This window comes from Gigantopelta aegis, chromosome 8 (assembly GCF_016097555.1).
Source record: "Gigantopelta aegis isolate Gae_Host chromosome 8, Gae_host_genome, whole genome shotgun sequence".
NCBI classification, from domain to species: Eukaryota; Metazoa; Mollusca; class Gastropoda; order Neomphalida; family Peltospiridae; genus Gigantopelta; species Gigantopelta aegis.
The window spans coordinates 53,487,276-53,508,267 of record NC_054706.1 but is presented as its reverse complement, the minus strand read 5'-3'; the positions used below and the strand labels follow the sequence as shown (position 1 = coordinate 53,508,267).

Here is a 20,992-nt window from a genome sequence, read left to right as displayed (position 1 = left end):
TCTTGAAGACACTCGTGTCAACATTTTCTTTTTCTCAAAGCTACATTTATCTTAAATTACTAACTCACGCACATAAAATTCATTCCAAAGCACCATTCAGTAATTTAAATAACAAAAATTACTTTTTGGTTCTGTACACAAGAAAAATCATGGAATATTGAAACAATTATTTTATGAATGTTAATATTTTTGCCAAAGCCTGCCATTTTTTAGGGAATGGTCTCTGTTATATTTTGAGTTCTCTCAGCAGTTAACAGGTTCTCCACATTTTTATGAGTTGTGAAAATATCGCCACATTTACACTAAGCCTTTAAAAAAAAGAAAAAGAGGTTTAAGCACAATGTCCTGCGCATACACCTCCACTATCTGGCCTGTCTGTCCAGTACAGAAGCTGGACCCATATTTTTAACCCATCTTGGCACTACAATGTCATGAGTGTAGTAGTGACATCATAGCTTAAGAACGTTTTACGATATCATAGTGCTAAGATAGCATTGAAAATCACTAGCTAGGGCCTATATTTTCAAAGCTATCTTAGGGCTATGAAATCGTAAAACTATCGTAAGCTATGACGTCACTATAGCGTGTGCTAAAGTGATGTCATAGCCTACGATGGTTTTATGATATCGTAGTGCTAAGATAGCTTCGAAAATTTCTAGCGAGGTGATTAATGGTTAGTCTAGTGGTTTAACACTTTCGTACTGTGCTGTGTACTTGGGGATGTTTTCCTTATGTGCAGTTTTTGATGCCGCATGGATACAGAACTTGAAAACTGACACGTTAAAAAAAAAAAAAATTTAAATCCAACATTCTGTGATTATCAATAGTTACTGTAGTGGTTTGATCATCACCAAATATTTCTGTTATTAAACACAGACTAAACAATATTAAAATGATGTCATTTGTATATACATTTTATCCCATAAATGTGTTTTCTATTTATTAGCTTTTGCTGTGTTACCTCATTAAATTTTAATAATAAAATTATAGACGAAGGAAAATAAATGTTCGTTTATAGACCCGCAGGGACTTGTGGAAGAAAATGCACGATTGTTTTGGGGTTGTTTTTAGAGAAGCAAACACAAACACCCGGCACTTAGAAACGATATGAGAAACATGGGGGTGGGGGTGGATGGGGGTGATCACCTTTTAAAAATAAGGTAGTAGTTAGCTCCCTCGTATACCAGTCAAATTAGAGGGACAGGCAGACCAGTAACATTGGTTTCAATTAGTGCGCGCGCGTGTGTGGTGCATGTGTGTGCCTCAACCAATGCGCAGCGCCCTTTAAAATGGGTCAACTACAACAATGGATTCGTAATAAAACAGAGTATTATTTATTACCAATTAGTATCCTGCCATTTTCTGGCCATTGTGGGATTTGACTGGGGCATTGCAGCAATTTACCGCATGACAGCTGTTAAATTCGAGTCCTGGTGAACCCGTGGGTCGCGAAAAGATTCGCTTGTTTGTAGATTAATAATTCTGGCAATTATAATAATGATGACAAGATGATTATAAAAAAGTTATCAGCAATATTACTCTTTTAAATACATTTCATTATAATATTTCAAAATAAGACAACAAAGAGAAAGCTATTGCGAAACTATTTTTAATATTTTTCCGGAGCTAACATGATGTCAATAAAGTTTTAAATAATATAGGCTAATCTCAGACGCAAAAACAGTTATTAATCAACGACAAGACGTCTTTAGAACTCGACAGATGTGCTTCTGTTACGTCCGCACGACCAGTATATAAATGAATGAATGAATGTTTAACGACACCCCAGCACGAAAAATACATCGGCTATTGGGTGTCAAACTATGGTAAAATGCAAGAAAAGGGTGATGATCATCATCAATATAAAAATTCAACAATTAAATAAAAACACAGTGTAAAGGACTGTGTAAAAGTACAAATATCACAGATAGATATAATTAAAATTTAGAATAAAATTCAGTATCTCGTAAAAACTGCAATAAAAGTTCTGGATGGAATCGAAATGATTCCATCACATTTCTTTGTCCAAATATATCTTTTCGAGTTTCTGACAACTGCTTACACTCCACCAAAATGTGTCGCACAGTCAGAAGACACTGGCAGTGCTCACACTGAGGTGGAGGATCTTTCTTCAAGATAAATGAATGGGTTAAGTAAGTGTGACCGATGCGGGCACGACACAAGACTATTTCATCCTTCCTGCACCGTCTATAGGAGGACTGCCACTCTCCCAAGACTGGCTTGATAGCATGAAGCTTGTTCGCAACCTCACCGTCCCAATCACGTTGCCAAATCGAAAAGATAAATTTGTTAATACCATATTTAAAATCAGTATACGGTACACCAACCCTGGCATGAGGCAAATCCAAAGCAGACTTGGCAGCTAAATCTGCCTTTTCATTACCCCTGATGCCAACATGGCTGGGTACCCAACAAAATACAATGTCTTTATTACCAATAGATAAAAAGACACACTTTCGTATCACCATCCCAATTAAGGGATGGTCCAGCTTCATATTACGTAAAGCTTGGAGACAAGAAAGTGAGTCAGTAAAAATAATAAATTTGGATGCACTAGAATCCTTTATTTCTTCTAAGGCTTTAATGACTGCCCAAACTTCAGCACTAAAGATCGATGCTGAGTCAGGACCAGTATATAAAGACGGTGCTGAAACAATTACGTTATCTGTATTTATTCCAAATAGAGAAACAGAAACTTAAATAATCTCAAGATATGTCCCAAAGGAAGATTTCCAGCTTCTTTGGGAGGGTGCTGCGCAACTTCAATCGGAAAAATCGAATTGATCCAATGCCGGAGGTTTCATCAAAGCCGGAACCGGAGGTTTCATCGAAGCCGGTCGACCCCTTTCCACGTCAATCCAAATTTTTAAATTTTGATTGTATCGATGGAGTCAAGGAACCACCCAAGGATCGCCACTTTTGGCGCGAGCTTTGCTGGACAGTTTGCTTCGTAACGACTGATGCTGATATCGCCTATATGACCTACCACTGGTGTCGCTAGTCCCCCGACACAAAGATCAGCAACATACGAGGAAATGCCACCAGCGGCCCTTTTAAGGGCCACCATCCCTCCTGAATGAGAGCTTCCTTATTCTGTACATCAACCTTTATAGCTGTAATAACAATAATACTAAAATTATAATTTAAAAAAATGTTTTATTAGAATCGCCAAAACTTCAAGTAGAGGCTTTTAGCCTATATAAAAAGCGAATACAAAAGGCAACTGGGCCCCTATGTATTAAAGAAGTTAAAGTTTTAACAAAATGGTGTGTGTGTGTGTGTGTGTGTGTGTGTGGGGGGGGGGGGGGGGTTATAGGCTATTATACCCACTTCCGGTCTCGTCATGGTTTCTTTTGTTGCATGTCACATCCGCTGACCTTCACCCTAGCATGCCTTTCATTGTATATTATCATATTTGTAACCAGCTAGCATAGATATGTATCATGAATTAATGTCATTTTTGGCTTGGAATATTGATGAACTTGCCAAAAAAAAACTGAAATCCAAGCATATTTGAGGAAATTTGACATTATAGCACTCCAAGAAATTCATTCTAGTGTCCATAACATTGATGTTTGTTCATCACTTGAAGGATACATGTATAAATGAGTGCAATAAATAACATGGCAAAACAACTGGTATGTGGTTCTGTATTTATTACATACAACCTTTCTGTATTATGAATAAGAAAACTTTAATTAAATACCACTTACTTTGTCTGAAAATTTGGTTGAATTTTATGGAATTGAGCGTCCTGGGCCCATATTTCCAAAGCAATCTTAGCCTACGAAATCATAAAACCATCATAATTATCACGTCACTTTGGCTTGTGCTGTAGTGACGTCACAACTTACGATGGTTTTAGGATTTTGTAGGCTAAGATAGCTTTGAAAATGCCTAGCCTGGCAAGGAACATGAAGTCATTCCTGGCTAGGGCTATGACATCATACTGGTGAGCACATACTACGCGTGAAAAAATTTGTATCACACAGTTTAAAAGATTTTTGTATTATTGCACAATGAAAATTGTTTTTTATTACTCTAGTGAAGTTAAATGGATATGTAATAAATATAAAGAACTTCACATACACTGCTTTCGCTTCCTATTTATTGCACTAGTTTATTTTGCACAAGAATATATACCACTAGACCAGTGGTATGTACTTTCGCAAAATAAACTAGTGCAATAAATAGGAAGTGAAAACAATGTATGTGAAGTTCTGTATTTATTACATACCTCCTTTTATGTTTTACAAAAACGTTTTTTAATTTGACTTCATAACAACACTTTGTTAAATCTATGATCAAAATTCCTTTCATGGATTTCTTTTAACATTAAGAATCATACTCTGCAGTAGCCTTTTTATAGACATCAGTAAATAAAAGGTGCTAACTGCAGTAAAATAAAAAGGGAATTCTCCATTTAAAAGAGCCAGTCCAGATCACACATATGTATGATATAAAATTTATTTATCACACTGTTTCAAAATGTCTGTATCACTATAGTAAGATTGAATAGGTAATAGGCAAACATTTGCAGAAAATATTGGAACGGAACAGCACAATAGTTAGATGCAGGCCACTTTTTTCGCCAGTTTTTATTTCGGGACTTCAAAATTTCTTATAATGCTAATACGGAAACCTGACAATAGAACAATCATAAAAATTAGCCCCCCCCCCCCCCCCCCCCCACACACACACACCTCGCACACTTTAAAAACCCGTCCTACGGGCCTGAGATGTCATCATTAGGTAGTATAGATCCATGCACAGAACAAATATGATTATAAATGCCAAACAGCGATCTTTTCGCACATCAGACGAATGTGCGTAATATATCGCTTTGACGTCAATAAGCATATTGTTAAAACGTAAAAGCATTGTTGACATCACCTCAAAGGAATGTTGACGTTTTTATGTTTTCGTCAATATTTCGTAGTCGAAATACCATTGGAATGTGTACCTCCAGCACCCTCCCACTTGACCCGCGTCTGGCAGGGAATAAAAGTAGCCCAAGTAGCCGACGTAAGTTGACACATGCGCCCATGACAGGCGTGCGCTACAACAGCTTGCTCTGAATATTCACGTTACGCCCTATGATCTGACCTGACCTGATGATTTTAAATCACTGGAGAACAGTACCGACATAATTTTCAAGCAAACCACTTATTATATATGATGTTTGATACCACGATATATCATTAATACTTTATATAAATGTAGAAGTGGTTTTAAAAAGAATTAGTCATGAGGTGTTAACCATGCCCGTCAATATGACACTCTAATCCATCCGTTTCCTGGTACGTAGTAGGCCTACCATCAGCTACGGATAATGCACAATTAAATGTCAAAATATTGCAACAAAAGGAAGGAAATGTTTTATTTAACGACGCACTCAACACATTTTATTTACGGTTATATGGCGTCAGACATATGGTTAAGAACCACAGAGATATTGAGAGAGAAACCCGCTGTCGCCACTTCATGGGCTACTCGTTTCGATTAGCAGCAAGGGATCTTTTATATGCACCATCCCACAGGCAGGATAGTACATACCACGGCCTTTGATACACCAGTTGTGGAGCACTGGCTGGAACGAGAAATAGCCCAACGAGTCCACCGACGGGGATCGATCCCAGACCAACCGCGCATCAAGCGAACGCTTTACCACTGGGCTAGGTCCCGCCCTGCAACAAAATCTGCACATTATAAACTAATAGATCATACATTGTTTCCATTGCAGCAATTTGTTACAATGCTTGTCCACCAACGGTTGAAAGTCCTTTTTTTCATGTAGGTTTTGCAAAATGTCCGACGCCATATAACCGTAAAGAAAATGTGTTGAGTGCGTCGTTAAATAGACTATTTCCTTCCTTTCTTCCCTGGCTCACTGTCGCAACTACTCGTTTTGGGCCCATTTTCACCACTGAGTTTGATACAATCCCTTGAGGCTGCGTAATAATCTCAGGCATGTGGGGAGGTATAAAATTGTCGTGGTCTAGGCATTTCTGATGGATATTAGCGGCGGGGGTGGGGGTGGGTGGGAACTAGACTGTGGCGCGCGAAGTTTATAGACATGTCGAGTCATGCTTCTTCGAAACATGTATTTTAAAAACAGAATTTGTTTTTAGCAGGTTAGGTTTTTGACTCCCAAAACCCTTCCCTTGCGCCCGCACCTTATTCAAGTGTACGTTAGGTTCTCTCCCCTCCTTTCCTTAAAAAATTATGCCTCCGCTTGGACCTATTTAGTAGTATTGTATATTAATAAGGCATATAAATGGAACAAAGGACCATAATTATTGTATTGTGCTAAATAATAAGGCCAAGATTGGTGCTACTGAAAAAAAGAGTGTAAAAATTAAACACTTTGATTGCAACAAAAACAAAACTAAACTAAACAAAACAGCCCTCCCCACCCACCCACCCCGCTAGAGTTGACAAAGGGTGTTTTCGAAATTACTCCATCTAAAATTATAAAAACCAAATCTTCAAAATGTTATCATCTTTTATTATAAAGATGTTCACTTCTCAAAGTTTGGAATATGTACACACTCTTACAAAAAAAAAAGAAGAAGAAGATTATTAAGAAAAACCTTTACTAAACATAATGAACAACACTGAAACAAAAACCGTTGTTACTGGCTGTTCAATTAATAACGTCAGAAACTTAATATTTACTACCTGTTCTGAATGTGGCAAGGAAGAACCTTGAATTTTTTTAAAATGTATTCTGACACCAGTTTGTCTGAGAAATTGACTGGTACTCAAACAAGAGTCTCCAAGCAATGTTCCATTAGTATATAGCAAAGACCATTCTATTTGCGGGAAACATTCATTCAAAACAATGAGCCATCCACTTGCTGCTAATGGAAAATATAATGGCCTATTTCGTCTCTTAGTGTACCAATAGCCGCTTATTAAACAACGTAGGTCTAATGGGAATTGTCAAACAAACTGTCCTTTCCTTTCAAAATAAGCTCTGTGTAATACACTACATGGTTATTTCGCTAGTACAGGACCTCGTACAAACTGCTAACAAAAATATCAATTACAGTAGTTCAGGAGAATCGCTCGCAAAACTGGCTTTGGTGTCGATCGTTGAATGCATGTGATGTGATAGAAGACGATGGTACCAGTCAAATAATTCGCGAGCGCTCGACCTCATGAACACTCCACTTCTTTCTACACCATCTCGTCACGTCCGTTTCGCTTGTTTTCGTATGTTATCGTTTGTTTTCGTATGTTATCGCTTGTTTTCGGTATCTACAGTCTTGCTGACCACTTGTCCAATAACTGCGGGTGTTATTGGTCTTCTGGCCAATAGCAAAGAGTCTTGCTGGTGGTCCCTGCAGAAGCAGAGGTTGACAAGAGATCGCTGGCTGCAGCTGATGATGACAGGGTTCCACACGAAGGTAGCCGGACAGCTCATTCTGAATTTTCCAAAGAGTGCGCAGATATAGAACTTGCTGCAATCAGATTCATCTGGGTACATGCCAAATGCTCTGCCACTGCACGTAGAAGTTTCTGAAATATTTGTCAGGAAATTTAAACACCCATTTGAGACACACTGTCAAATTTGTGGTTTTAATATGGCGATATTCAGCATATGTGAGATATATTAATTTTAAAACATCTGACTGGCTACTCTATGGTGATGACCTATAGGACAAATGAAAACCATTTAATGAAACTAACACTAGATACACTGATTTTTACTGACGACGAGCAGGTTGACTGTGCACACGCAAGAGCCGTAAAATAAGACAATATATTTTAAACCTACATTTTGAGGATGTGTAACAAATAGAATACAACACTGGTGTCCGTTATATCCCATTATGTTTTTACAGCTCGTTGGACACGAAGTTAATACCTACCAATCTGAAACTTGATGACATATGCCCACTGCAGTCTGACTGAAATCTCATCTTTCAAGTAACTGTGGGTGTGGGGGTGGGTAATTTTTGGCATGCTTCCATCAGAGAACTGTTCAAGCACGCATGTCGTGGGCACAACCTGTGACTTCGCCAGAGAGTCCTGTCCATGACAGGGAGGGTTCAAGTAACTATAATTACTCTCCATTAATAAGATCTGAGATAAGCCAATACAATCTCGTGCCTTGGTGACCTTTCACTCGACCAATCAAAACACAGACGGCAGCATTACCACAATGTATGCTGAAGTTTGGCTAAAGAAACTTTACCGGTCAGATAAACAGATAGCTGAGGATAGCTGAATAATAAAAAAAAAACCTAAAATAAGCTGAAATTTAATAAAATAAAATAAATGAGTTTATTCCCTAATGCATTTATCGTCCTACACACTGTATGCGTCCTTGTATGTGAAGTTACCTGTAGAAATATTACATATTTCCTCTTTTGTTTCTGGCGAGCCACCAAGAACATCTGTAACAGCCTGAATAAGAGGATATTTTCTCTTTGATACAGGTGTACAGACTTGCTTAAAATCATCCAGATCCAGTGCCCAGAACATGACGCCGCCATAGTTGTTGGATTTTACCCATTCTGCCTGTTATCATAAAAATAAACATATATAAAACCACAAAACCACCAATCACTATTACAATCACCATTGACTAAATAAAGCACTTCAAAATCTTAATGAAAACAGTGTAGCGCATTTCCTAGACGTTACCAATCATATACATAATAAATGTAACAAAAGTCATGGATTAAAATGGTGAATTGGAGATGTTTTTTTCACTATCCTAATCTATCTGTACAACGTGGTTTCACTGTATTTTTAAACAGGTTATATTGTTATATTGTTCCACTAGGATAAAATTAATTTCGCTAACCTTGATTGTTGAAAAACATATTCACTTTTAAGTAAATGATGATCAATGTCCTCATGACCAAATTAACAAAAACAATTTGTTATACTTAAAACATAAGAACAACAAAACATTATATGCTGTTTAAAAAAATCAATAACATCATACATTAGTAACACATGCAATGTCCTTCACATGCAATGAATTTGAACACATTCGAGAAGTCAACTTTTGAAATAAATATTTCTCAAAAACTGTGAAATGTGACTTTGGTCATTTTCCCCGTGGACTTTTCACTTGGAATCTAATTTGAATCAGATCTTACTGACAGATCCGACTTTAAATCTGTGTTAGCAGATCTAACTATATTCAATGTCACCATGGGTACAGATGACTTTTCATTTTAGAGCACGGATTGGCAAGGCGAGAGGAGCATTTATACAGCTCAAGAACATCTGTAGCACGGATTGGCAAGGCGAGAGGAGCATTTATACAGCTCAAGAACATCTGTAGCACGGATTGGCAAGGCGAGAGGAGCATTTATACAGTTCAAGAACATCTGTAGCTCCAAAGTGCTGTCATTGCATATGACAATACGCCTGTTTAACTCCAATGTGAAGTCGGTACTACTGTATGGAGGAGAAACATCGATGGCAACTAACACCACCATCAAGAAAGTACAGACCTTTATCAACAACTGTCTAAGAAGAACCCTCCAGATCCGATGACCAGACACCATCAGCAACATAGACTATGAGACTGGCTGCTGGAGATGAGATTAGGAGACGATGGGGATGAATTGGTCATACATTCCGGAAACCAGCGTCGAATATCACCAGGCAGGCTCTGACATGGAACCCACAAGGCAGAAGAAAAAGAGGCCGCCCAAAGAACACATGGCGAAGGGAGCTTGGAACCAGAGCCCAGGACAGACAACTCTGGAAAAGTTTAGTCAGTGGCCTATGCCCCAGAAGGGACGACGGGCATAAGTACGTAAGTAAGTAAGTATAGCTTAACAGACGTAACAAACTCGTCACGACAAAAGGTCATCAGGACACTAGATGTTACAAGCTTTGTTACATTTGATCAGATGAGCTTTGGAAGTGGCATCGTTTACCTTTATCCGAAGACTCCACTCGTTGTCGTAACTGATCCACAATGGTCCCTTTACGTAATAGGGTACCTTTTGGATGTTATCAAGCACCACCCTGCCCCCGCCTCGTTGAATTTCTTGACATATCTGGACAATAGAAGACATTTAAACATACACTATTGAGATTTTTACATGAAACGACAGATAACAAAATTAATATAGTAACAGAACAAGACCAACCGTACATAACTGAACATTTCGATATCGTCATGAACTCTACAAAGCAGTAGTAATCGAATTAAAATCAATTCTTAAAGGTTACATAATTTCATTCACTGGTGGAATAAAATATTTGAATTGGAAAATCTTCAGTGGAGTACAAACGGAATTGGGCTCGTTGTGGAACACTCCGTGGCGTTATACCAGGTGGATATTGCCAACAGATGCTGCCCTTTACCGTATCATATATACACTGTATATATAACACGACAGAGGAAACATATGACAGAAGGACCAACTACCCAGTAATAACTCACCATTATTAATCAATATGTTTTAATGGTTTGATTTGTCTCTAGTCACGTGCTTATTAAACATTAACTATCTAGATTCAAGTCTTTAATAAAGTTTAAAGTGTGTTTTGTTTTAACAACACCACTAGAGCACACTGAGTTATTAATCATTGGCTACTGGATGTCAAACATTTCATAATTTTGACATATAGTCTTAAAGAGGAAACTCGCTATATTTTTTCCATTAGTAGCAAAATATATTTTATATGCACCATCCCACACAGGATAGTACATACCACGACCTTTGATATGCCAGTTGTGGTGCACTGGCTTCAAGTCTTTAATAATACAAACAACATGTAGTTAAAATTAGATTTAGTCTAGAATCTGGAATCTAGAATCTGAAACAATCCTAAAGTGGTTAAATGTAACTGCATACAATCGAAGTAGCTTTACAATTGAAAATGTATTTAAAATTAAATCAATGATGGATTATTTTCATGTTCAAAAGCTTCAACGTTCTACAAAATTAAATCATTGATGGGTTATTTTCATGTTCAAGAGCTTTAGCGTTGTACAGCATTAAAGCATTGATGGATTATTTTCATGTTCAACAGCTTTAGTGTTGTACAGAATTAAATCATTGATGGATTATTTTCATGTTCAAGAGCTTCAGCGTTGTACAGAAGTAAGTCATTGATGGATTATTTTCACGTTCAAAAGCTTCAGCGTTGTACAGAATTAAATCATTGACGAATTAGTTTCATGCTCAAGAGCTTCAGCGTTGTACACAATTAAATCATTGATGGATTATTTTCATATTCACGAGCTTCAGCGTTTTACAAAATTAAATCAGTGATATAATTTTTATGTACGAGAGCTTCAGCATTTTACAAAATTAATTCAGTGATAGATTATTTTCATGTTAAAAAGCGCCAGCGTAGTATAAATGAGTGATATATTATTTTCATGTTGAAGAACTTCGCCGTTGTACAAACCTCGTAGTATGACCAGAAGCCCTTTTGACGAGTCACGAGACCCGCTGGTCCATTGAACGCTGAGGCCCCTACTCCGTTATCACGTTGGTTACTCAGGGTGAAAGTTCTTCCGTAAGTGGCCATCCCGATTGTTATTTTATTCTTAGGCATCCCGGCTTTGTGCCACCATCTTGCAGCTGCGTCCTGTGTTAAAAATGTATATCATGTTTTTCTCATGTATCAACAAAAAACATACAAAGTCAATTCGTCCGATGATACTGTTCATGAATGCAAATACCACAAATGCATTGATCCGGCCTGTAACGATAAACGGAATGTCAGCTGGGCTCGGAGTCTTTAACTTTTACTAAACATTTTGGTGCTGCCACAATGTTCGCTACTCAAGAACAACTGGAACATCATGGGACGAATTTACGAAGCCTGTTTTTCTTAAACGCAGGCGTTTAAGCATTGTAAATGTATGTAGTTACACGCGTTTAAGTTTTAAACAGGCTTTGTAAATTCGGCCCCATATGTTTATGTTTATTATAGTATTTAGCAGGAGAATTCAAGAGAGCGTTATAAAATAATAAGAAAGACAAAAATGCATCATGACATATATTTTGGAAAAAAACTGCTTGCGAAAATGAAGGGTCGTCTTGGTTTCTTGCCACCATGCAGGCTACGTGTTAGGGTCAACACAGTGTCTTCTCCAATTCCTTAACTACCACAGAGCGCATCACAAAACAAAGGTTTTACTTTATTAGACAGTCTGCTTACCATATTGAGAATGCGATTAGCATCACTGACTGAGGAATACAAAGGACTGTTAAACCCTGTCTTCCGTTCCCAGCTACCATGGAAGTTATACGTCATCAAGTTGATGAAGTCCAGGTATCTGGTAAATAACAAATGATAACTTTAGTTTTCAGCATAAAAATATATACAGCATAAATATATATAAATATGATCGACAAAACCGTATTCCGATATCAAAATAGTATTTTTACAAGGCATAGTCGAAAGGAAAGCAAGAAAGAAAGAAATGTTTTATTTAACGACGCACTCAACACATTTTATTTTACGGTTATATGGCGTCAGACATATGGTTAAGGACCACACAGATTTTGAGAGAAAACCCGCTGTCGCCACTACATGGGCTACTCTTTCCGATTAGCAGCAAGGGATCTTTTATTTGCGCTTCCCACAGGCAGGATAGCATAAACCATGGCCTTTGTTGAACCAGTTATGGATCTCTGGTCGGTGCAAGTGGTTTACACCTACCCATTGAGCCTTGCGGAACACTCATTCAGGGTTTGGAGTCTGTATCTGGATTAAAAATCCCATGCCTCGACTGGGATCCGAACCCAGTACCTACGAGCGTGTAGACCGATGGCCTAACCACGACGCCACCGAGGCCAGTTAGTCGAATGGACGTTCTAGGCAAAGTCGTCATTTCTTCCATGATCAGACCAACTCATAAAGCTGTTTTGATATCTTTGATCATGTTGTCGTGTGGTGTTTGCTACAGGAGCTGGGATGTGGGATGGGGAAAAGGGGACATGTGATGCCACTGAGCTCGGGACAAACTTGATACGAAATGGAAGATTCTACAATTGTATCGTACTTGCTCAAGGCAGGTACGTCATAACCTATGGAAGCTTTCTGCGGACTGGCTGGAACAGCAGCTATCAGGAGCAGACGTTCACTTCCTCCACGGGCAGCGTCAGATGCAAATGCAGCAATAAGTTCCTGAATAAAAATTTAAAACATATATTGACACCTGATCAATTCTAAAATATATTGACACCTGATAAATTAATATATATATATATATATATATATATATATATATATATATATATATATATATATATATATATATAGTAGTCGTTTTCGAGTTGAAAGACGCTATTTTATAGAGTGCTCAACCGTGTGGGAGCCAGATATATCGTTAAAAAGTGTATGTTTTTCTCTACATGACAGGCTTGTTTCGTGAGAGAGTTGAATTATTGCTCTCATCATCATGTAGATTTAATTACACCGTCAACGGAAAGCTGATGACGTAATGGACTCTGTGACGTCGAGGTTACGTCACTATGCAGGTCTATAATAGGTGATGTGTGGTATGCGCACAGAAGGTATTTGCGTCTGTGTCGACATGCTGATACGAGTTCATTCTTGGAGTTTAGTGTGCTGGTTTCAGGTTTATACATTATGAACAGTTTTTCCTTCAGGCAGAGGTTACATCTTTTGCTCGCTCGTATCAGCATGTCGACACAGACGCAAATACCTTCTGTGCGCATACCACACATCACCTATTATAGACCTGCATAGTGACGTAACCTCGACGTCACAGAGTCCATTACGTCATCAGCTTTCCGTTGACGGTGTAATTAAATCTACATCTGATGAGTGAGAGCAATATTCAACTTCTCACGAAACAAGCCTGTCATGTAGAGAAAAACATACACTTTTTAACGATATATATATATATATATATATATATATATATTGAGACCTGATAATTTTTAAATATATTGACACATGATAAATTAAAAAATATATTGCTACCTGATAAATTTTAAAATATATTGACGCCTGATAATTTTAAACAAATATATTGTGACCTGTTAATTTAAAAAATATATTGACACCTGATATTTTTGTTTAGTATATTGAGACTTAGTCATTTTATATATATATATATATATATATATATATATATATATATATAATATATATATATATATATATATATATATATATAGACACAAGATAAAATTAAAAAATATATTGACAGCTGATAACCTTTAAAAATATATCCAAATAATCAACATGATCGTTGAAAGAATACGTTTTAGTTTGGAACGTCGCTTTATGATAATTAAGTATTTGAGGTAAAAATGTATAAAAAGAGTCTTACCCTGCACAGGACAACTAAGTTTTGTTTGTCTGCTGATCTTCCTCCTCGTATAGCAGGGTATTCCCAGTCAATGTCGAGTCCATCAAAGCCGTATTTTCGTAAAAACAGAACCGCACTGTGGACGAACCTCGCTCTCGCGCGGGAGCTGGCAGCCATATTAGAAAATTTCCGACTTCCAAAATTCCACCCACCAAATGCCAGCAGCAACCTGAGATTTCTGTTTTGTTGTTTCAAATTCGCTAATGCTCTATAACTGAAATAGCAAAAACAAATTATTTTGTATTTTGAAATGATTAGAAGCGATTTCAACGTTAGTTTTATTTCAATACACAAGTCAAAACGTGATAAAAAATAAATTAAGATATTTGCTCAAACTAAGTCTACCATCGATTTCACCTCCCCTCTTCCGACAAAGACACATACACCAAGAATTATTATTATTATTATTATTATCACACACACACACACACACACACACACACACACACACACACACACACACACACACACACACACACACACACACACACACACACACATACATATATATATATATATATAATAGATATTTATTTATACACACATATATATAATATGTGTATTAGCTATAGATTAGCGTGTACCAATCTGAACGACAAAATCATAATACATGATCAAGGCTGTATCTCTGCACAATGCAGAGTCGAATGGACATTTGGAAAAAATAGTGGTTGATTCCACGAATCTCTCTCTAGTGCCTCGTTTATAGGACCGGCCTCGGTGGCGTCGTGGTAGGCCATCGGTCTACAGGCTGGTAGGTACTGGGTTCGGATCCCAGTCGAGGCATGGGATTTTTAATCCAGATACCGACTCCAAACCATGAGTGAGTGCTCCGCAAGGCCCAATGGGTAAGTGTAAACCACTTGCACCGACCAGTGATCCATAACTGGTTCAACAAAGGCCATGGTTTGTGCTATCCTGCCTGTGGGAAGCGCAAATAAAAGATCCCTTGCTGCTAATCGGAAGAGTAGCCCATATAGTGGCGACAGCGGGTTTCTTCTCAAAATCTGTGTGGTCCTTAACCATATGCCTGACGCCATATAACCGTAAATAAAATGTGTTGAGTGCGTCGTTAAATAAAACATTTCTTTCTTTCTTTCGTTTATAGGAGGACAGCCATTCCCGAGAAGATCACTTGAGATTTCATCCTCTTGCGCCGCCACAAAGATGACTGCCACTTCCAGACTAGTTTACTAAACTAGCACCGAACAATATCAATAATTAGCCTGAAACTTCCAGATATTGTTTTATAGTGTTAGGTGAGTGAAGGTATGATGCGGGAGGCTTCAGAGTTGGGGGTTACCTACTTGTTCTAATTTAGTACCATAACATTTATAACGAGTAGACTCGTACTCTGAAACATAACTCTTAGGTTAATACGGCCTAATTTAAGCTAAACTTTACAAGATTGTCCACTCTACCAAAGTTTAAATAGTGTCGAAATACTTTGACCACGCAGACATTGTGGGAATATATTTTTCACTATGACTCTTGCTTCGTATTTTCCGATCTACTCATCGGCCCAGTACTATTATATCAACGCCCGTGGTATATGCTATCCTGTCTGTGGAAAAGTAAATAATATTTATATATGTTGCTGATCGTAAGTAAATGTCAAATATTTGTTGCTGTCTACTCTAATATTAGACACGGATACCATATCAATAACATATAGATTAAGCTGATTATGTAACGGACTAATCGATCCTAACTTTTGTTGGTCAGTGTACGAGTCTGTTTCAGCGTTCGGGTGTTCGATGCTCGCGCACGAGAATTGTGTGTGTGTCTGTGTGTTTGTCGCGTTGCCCGTGCAATGCGTGACAATACTTGTTGACTATGGGTTAGGCCAGGATTTAAAACGGGAGTGTGTTTTCTGTTTAGTTGTCTTTTTCACTGGGAATTCTAGAAATTTGTATCGTTAATTGGGTAAATGTGTATATCTTATTTGGGTTGGGGTTTGGCTATAATTTTGAATGTGAACGCTGTTTAGAGATAAACATGTACGTAACTGTTTATTTTGTTTGTTTATTTATTAATTTAATCTTAATTAGTCCTCTACCGGTACAATCGGAGGAGTCTATAGGTTTCATCTTCGTCCTTCTGTCTGTCTGATTGTCAGTCCGCCCGTCTGTCCCATATATAGTTTTCCGGATGTTTTTGTTTTGGAATGCCTTGAGATATTGACCTGAAATGTTGTATATAGCTTTATCGTGTAAATTTACAGATCAAGTTTCACTTTCATTGATATTTACCCATTTTGACGGAGTTATGGCCCTTGAATGTCTTGAGATATTAAGCTGAAAGTTTGTGTATAGCGTTATAACGTAGTTACAGATCAAGTTTGACTTTCATGGTGATTTACCCACTTTTTACAAAAGGTATTTCTCTTAAATTTAGGAGATAAGAAAAATTGTTGGGTTCGGTAGGGGACATGTATTGCTTTAGGAGTACTCTCAGAATGCTTGTTGATAATGCACATGATGAAACCAGTCGGTTTCAATTACACAATTCGCCGATGTCGGGTTACACAAGCATTCCTTTCACTATAGTGCAGGACGCACATTAAGTCAATACTTTTCTTAATGTGCAGGGCGAGTTAGTTCCCTCTATTTAGCAAATTTAAAATGATGAGCAAATGTTTTTATGTTGTCGTTGGAAGATTTATTTTGTTAATAATGATGCAAGTACTTCAATCGGTATTTGGTGAGTATGGTAGGTTGTATATATTTTTGGTTGGTGTGTCCAATTGTTGCACTATTTCGGTTGAGAAACTGTTGAAACACGGTGTCACAAGTTTGGAATAAAAGTTATATATAGGGTATGTAACAATATTCGGACGTAAAAAGAACCACACTTTCTACGTCCCTTCGGACTACTTTCACCCGTACTCTTGTTCGTCTGGTCCAGGTTCCTGTGGGAGAATCCGTCCGTCCGACCGGAACTTGGCGAAGGCGAAGATGATGTGTGTGCAGAGAAAAGGGTCCACGTCTGCTGGCGTGTGCTTCCCTATCCCCCGCCGCCATCTTGCCCAATTTGCAAAGTAACAAACGCGTCGATAATATTTACCTATAATCAGACCAACAGACACTGTTAAAGGGACATATATGACTTTGTAGCCATGGTAACATGTTTCTGGTTAATATTGACTTTTAAAAATTATTAAAATGAAATGTTCAGTACATTTACTTTCCTATAATATCAGTGTTTATATACTCAAACAACGCTTATTGAAAAAAAAGTGCATGGGTATACTCTATACTCTGGATTCAGACTGTGTTGCCAATAATAGCTATATTATACATGTACAACTTTTAATTACTGAAAACGATAAAAGGGATTGTTTTTGTTCTTCGTGTTTTGATGTCAAAAATAATAAATTATATGTATAATCTTTCAGAATTGCCCATTGTTTCATTATTAATAGCAATGGTATCATTTCATTAAAAAATATACTTAAAATATTAAATTATTGGTAAACAATTTTGGTAAGGATTTTTTGAGGTGTGTTTTTATATGTTCATATATACATTTAAATTTTTTTTATTTCAAAGATATCTTCATTAAAGGGACTGTCCTGAGTTTGTTGCCATTGTAAGATGTTTCTGGTTAATAAAACAAATTTTAACTACTAAAATCACACACTAATTACAGATTATTGTTTAGAATATCACGTTTCTGTATATTAAAAGTGTTTTTGATCGTCCTACTGTTTGTAAGTAGCCGAAACTGGATTTGGTCTCCCAAAAAGTTCGTACGTACACAAATATAATTATATTAAGAAACAGATGGCCGCTTGGACGTTATGCTGAAAAATATATTTAAGCAATTAAGTCGTTAAGTCTCTGTTAGAAGGCAACATCATAACAACATAATTGAACTCAATACAGTTTCTTTAATATTTCAAGCCAATTTCTGACATACCTTCAGTATGGGTTGTAGTAAACACCACTGTACTTGTGATCACTATCAGTATTTGTGACACAAACACCTTAACAATAAAGAAAAAACAAAACGATTATGAAGACTCAAGGACGCCAGTTCTTTCAAAATGCTCTTGTTATTTTAAAATATTAAAAAATTATTTTTTCAAAACCTCTGTATACATAAAATTAGTAATTATAAATAATAGAACATCTTTTTTATGAAAGCTCCAACAACTTATTGTTAATTCTAAAAACTGTGTCCACATATTATTAAAAACTTTATAAATGGTTATAATTTTTTTTTTTTTTTTTGCATGCATAAACATATCAAGCGTATGTTGAAATAAGTTTGTTTTGTAGCAATAAAATGCTGCCATATGTAAATATGCTAAACGCTTGTCAAAATAAATAAATTAATTAATTAATGTTTAAACAAAAACCTTAAAAACTTACCATTGTGATTATACTTAGGTAACACTGGCGTGTTTACTTTCAGATATTCTTATAACACCTTGTTGTTTAAGACAAAATTGCTTTAACATTTACCACAGGAATATAAAGAATCGTCTATCAGCCACTAACTTGAATCACCAATTTACAAAAAAATATAACCACTTTCAGTCTTTCTTATACCCTGTTTGCTCAAGATACGTCACCTAGGTGTTTACAGCCTACTAGATAGCAGGGAAAGGTGAAAGGAAAGTTCATTTAGTGCGGAACTGTAGAAGTTAAAATCTACGTGTCAGCGCAGAAGAAGCAGAGAGGGGCTTGCAGACGTCTGTCACTGTTTATGATGGGCTGTACTAAAACCATGGACGTACGGGTTCCACTTTTTATAGGGGGCAGGTTGGTTTTTGCCCGAATTAAACGAACATCCTTGAATCTGGATTACAACGTTTATTCATATTAGCAGTACTGTCAAACAGCTATATAGGGTTGCAAACGAATCACTGCGCATTTTACATAGATTACAAATGATTTTACGGGTAGAATGGTGAAAATACATTGTGAAAAGTCTCGGGTTTGCACGTTTTGCGAATATCTCAATTATGTTTACCCGAATATGAGGATTTGCTCCAGCACTGGGGAGGGGGACTGCTTATGATTATGACCACAACTGACTACAAGGCGCTGGATGCATTTATATATATATATATACAGTGGCGTAGGCAGGATTTTGTATTTGGGTGTGGGGTGGGGGGGGGGGGGGGGGGCACCTGTGTAGTGAGATATGACATGGGAACCTTTTTAATGTTATTAATAAGCGAAAAGGTAAACATTTCCCGGGAATGGGGGGGGGGGGGACATGGCATATATATATCTATACATACATATATATATATATATATATGCAATTCATTATAGATTATTTTTTTTACAGAATATATATAGAATTTTGGGTTTTGAAAATTATCTTTGAACCGTGAATAGAATACAGAGTTAAAGCAATACCCAGAACAGTAAAGTAGTTTACGTCGTTTCTATATACATGGACGTGTAGCCGATGTAGGCTATTTCGAAAATAAATGCTTTAAAAAAACCCCACACAAAATAGCTGGGCTAATAAATAGAATAACAAACTCGGTACCAGTTATTATAAAATTTATGTCCCTCGTGAAATAATTTTCACTCGGACATAAATTTGATAATAGCTGGTAACTCGTTTATTATCTTTTATGTCAAGGATACCAATGATTTATATACAATTGATTAAATATAAAAAGGAGAAAATATTTGTATGAAATAATTCTTTACATTTACGAATTTAAAGAATTAAAAAATTTCTAATGGCGAAGCAAAAGATACCTAGACACAAACAAAAAATAATTAGACTTAAATTAAAATTGATTTAATACAAATTTAGCATTTTTGTACAGTTTGGACAATAAATTTGTAAATCAATATTCGTAGTCATTAGTTTTACTTACTTATTTACATATCTACTTACTTATTTATCTGTCTGTTTTTGACGTTTTTAATTATTTATCTGTCTGTTTTTGACGTTTTAAAATTGAATTTTATAATAAAAACATGTATTAAGAATAAAAAAGAACAAAATAATAGAATATATAATAATATATAGATGTCCTTGAAACCTGGACGAGTTACTAGACATGTTTCATTATTTGAGTTATTTCAGCTCCCCCAACACTGTACTCGACAAAAACATGAACTCGGACATTCTTTAAATACAGGAGCGAACGCCGGTGATCATTTGTGTTTGCTCAAAACACATTCAAGGTCAGGACTCTAATGCTGCAAAATAACTTATTTAAGTAGAAAAACAGAAAGTGTTTTCAACCTGCGAAATACTGAAAGAAAGTATTTCTTTGACGAAAAGTCCGGGCCTTGCTGCGGTGCACATGTGACAGGGGAGGAAGATGTGACAGAATCCATACATACAATTTCAGAACAAGAATTGTGTACTCTCTTTTTTCAGAACAACAGGAGGAGCAACTGGTCGTATTTATAATTTTGACATCCTACACCCCACGTTCCATATCGAAAATTACATTGCCAAATACTCTTTCGACTCTGCCTTGTTTTGTCGTTCAGATTAACTGAATAACCATTCTTTATAGAATATTTTGCAGAGGCAGATCTAGGTGGCCCGCCCCCCTAAATTTTACGATAGTTATAATTTTATTATATATTAATATTATTTTTTTTTTTACGATCCCCTCCAAACCTCACCCTAAATTCCCTT

At 36.7% G+C, this 20,992-nt stretch overlaps 2 protein-coding genes across 2 annotated transcripts; both read right to left on the bottom strand.

Moving 5' to 3' along the window:
• Positions 1-6,710: 6,710 nt before the first annotated feature.
• LOC121378262 (chitotriosidase-1-like) lies at positions 6,711-8,535 on the bottom strand. The gene is made up of 2 exons (XM_041506339.1): positions 8,373-8,535; positions 6,711-7,545 (listed from the first exon to the last, which is right to left on the bottom strand). The coding sequence occupies exons 1-2, from the start codon at positions 8,512-8,514 to the stop codon at positions 7,265-7,267; spliced, it is 423 nt and encodes a 140-aa protein (XP_041362273.1). The 5' UTR covers positions 8,515-8,535; the 3' UTR covers positions 6,711-7,264.
• A 1,337-nt stretch (positions 8,536-9,872) lies between these two features.
• On the bottom strand, positions 9,873-20,467 carry LOC121379719 (acidic mammalian chitinase-like). The gene is made up of 7 exons (XM_041508370.1): positions 20,443-20,467; positions 17,245-17,428; positions 14,324-14,576; positions 13,025-13,149; positions 12,178-12,295; positions 11,419-11,601; positions 9,873-10,055 (listed from the first exon to the last, which is right to left on the bottom strand). Exons 1-7 carry the CDS (start codon positions 20,465-20,467, stop codon positions 9,873-9,875), a joined length of 1,071 nt encoding a protein of 356 aa, XP_041364304.1.
• Positions 20,468-20,992: the final 525 nt, after the last annotated feature.